At 48.9% G+C, this 2,141-nt stretch overlaps 1 protein-coding gene across 7 annotated transcripts in view; it reads left to right on the top strand.

Moving 5' to 3' along the window:
* The first annotated feature begins 1,428 nt into the window (after positions 1-1,428).
* The window catches only part of GABPB1 (GA binding protein transcription factor beta subunit 1), a 58,081-nt gene continuing 57,368 nt past the window's right edge, over positions 1,429-2,141 (top strand). For 2 of the 7 annotated variants that reach the window (XM_023527843.1, XM_023527842.1), the window contains exon 1: positions 1,894-1,936. In XM_023527843.1, the coding sequence (XP_023383611.1) occupies positions 1,913-1,936 (24 nt within the window). In that variant the 5' untranslated portion in view covers positions 1,894-1,912. The other 5 variants (XM_011355094.2, XM_011355097.2, XM_023527840.1 and 2 more) reach the window with 5 other exon arrangements.

Genomic DNA, 2,141 nt, shown 5'->3' with positions numbered 1-2,141 from the left:
TAAAATGCAAATCGAACCTTATGATGCTTCTATTTAAAATATTTCAACCACTTCCTCTTAGCTCTCAAAAGCCAATTCCTGCACATGGCATTCCAGGCCTTCAGGACTAGACCTCTTCAGGAACATCTCAGGCACTACCCTGTAAAATCATTATCTTCTTGACCCAATAATCTCTCCAGAGTTTCCCTCTTAACCTTTGGACAAGCTGCTTCCTCTCTCTGGTATGTCCTTCTCCAATCCCCTTATTAAAGTTAACTGCTTTTCTAGACCCATTCCATTTCTCCTTTCCAAGGTGACTAAGAGATTCCTTCTGTATGAGATTTCATAGTATTCAGTACTTTACTCTCATTATACTACCAAGGATACCTATTGTGTGCATTCTACATATAGCATAAAATCAATAAGGGCAAGGATTCTAGAGAAATCATTAGCTAAATAAATTCAAATAAACTCAATGTTAAAGAAAAACATGACATCAAAAACTTGACAAACTTTTATCAACCGAAGCAATGAAAATATTAGATCAAAAGAAAACAAAATATAGCTCCTATGCCATTTACTTTGCTTCTATTTTAGGCACAATGCTTTAAGACATTACACAAAGACTTTACAGATCTTTACTACATCAATATTATAAGAGGGTAAGTGGAGGGAAAGATTAGTTATCTGAGGCCACAAAAATCAGTGGACAATATGGATTTCATTAAACCTGTCAGCTCTCCTGGATTTATCTCAGATATTGTTTCTAGACGTAGGATGCCAAAAATTGCAGTTAGGCTGGGAAAGCTAGTGGGAAAGTCATTCCAAGATTCCTCTATTAAAAACAGCAAATCAGCCCACGTAATTAAATTCATAAGGCTTTTACTTTGCAAATCACCATCTCCAAGTAAACTTTTGCAATTTTCTCACTAAATTGCAACACAAAAAAAATCTTGATATTCTAGCCACGAAAATTCACATCTGAGGTGACAGTATCCAAAGGAATTCAGCAAGCAATTAGGGTTTACGAAGTGTGAGACAGCATCAGAATGCTTAAAAAACTACAGAAATATGTACGTTTTAGTTATAAACCTGACCATCCTTCGTTCTTCCCTTGTACCTCAACAACTCCTGCCCCAGTCTGCCTAGGTGACTAACCTAGGAACACTTTTAAGTTAAATTCTGGCTGCCCTTCCATCTCCCAGGACTCTGGTAGGCGATTCGGTTTAATCTCGAATAAATCCGGCCGGATTCCCAGTCTCTCAGGGGTCATGCCGAGGAAACAAGAAGGTTAGCACACGCACTTAAGTTTCCCAACTCCTAGCACCCACTAGAAGAGGCGGGAAAGCGCCGCGGCCCGCCGGGTTGCTTGCGCCGCGCACATGGCCGGCTGCAGCTCCCACCCCCGAGCCGCGCAGGCGCCTGGCGAGCCGGGACTTGCGGTCGCCGAGAGCGGATCATTCCGCCGCTTTCTTTGTGTGGCTGAGGCTCTTCAAATGGCCTGTTTCTCTCCCCTCTGTTAAAAAAGAAAACCAGTCCCTCTCGCCCCCTTCCTCCCTCCGGAATGGGGTCGGGGAATGGGTGGGAGAGGGATCTGCTGCCGAAGGCAGGGGCGGAAAGGCTCAGGCGCGGGGTTGCCGAGGGCCGGGTCCGGGAGGGATGCTGGGAGCTTTGACTCACTCGCACACCATGTGTCCCTCCGCGCGCAGCACGGGGGACTTTTCGGTGGGGATTTTGGGCGCCGACCAGACGCGGCATTTTCGGAAAATAGCGCCCTGTGCAGCTGAAGCGCTTTGTGTGTAACGGGGCCGCGTCAGCCCGGCCGGGTACGAAGCGCCTTGGGTCGCCGCACCACCTCCTGCTGCTCCCCCGTCGCCGCTCCCGAAGCTTTTCCAGGTCAGTGCGGGTCTGTGTAGGGCCCTGTTACCACCGGATGTGGAAGTTGATCTCTTCGCTGGTAAAAAATAATTCCACTTCCCCCGGAACCCAGATCATCCCCGCGATTTCCTGTTTATTGCATTAAGGCGCCGGGTTTCCGGGGCTCCTGGCCCCGCTTATTCCGCGGGGGTCGGCGGGGTCGGCCTGGGCGCCTGTTCCGCCCGCGCCGCCGCGGCGCATTGTCCGCTGGGCACCCTGCTTCTGGGAGGGGCGGGCAGACATGG

The sequence above is a fragment of the Pteropus vampyrus genome, unplaced genomic scaffold (genome assembly GCF_000151845.1).
Source record: "Pteropus vampyrus isolate Shadow unplaced genomic scaffold, Pvam_2.0 Scaffold19, whole genome shotgun sequence".
Taxonomy (NCBI): Eukaryota; Metazoa; Chordata; class Mammalia; order Chiroptera; family Pteropodidae; genus Pteropus; species Pteropus vampyrus.
The sequence above is the reverse complement of the archived record's forward strand: the minus strand, read 5'-3'. Positions and strand labels throughout refer to the sequence as shown.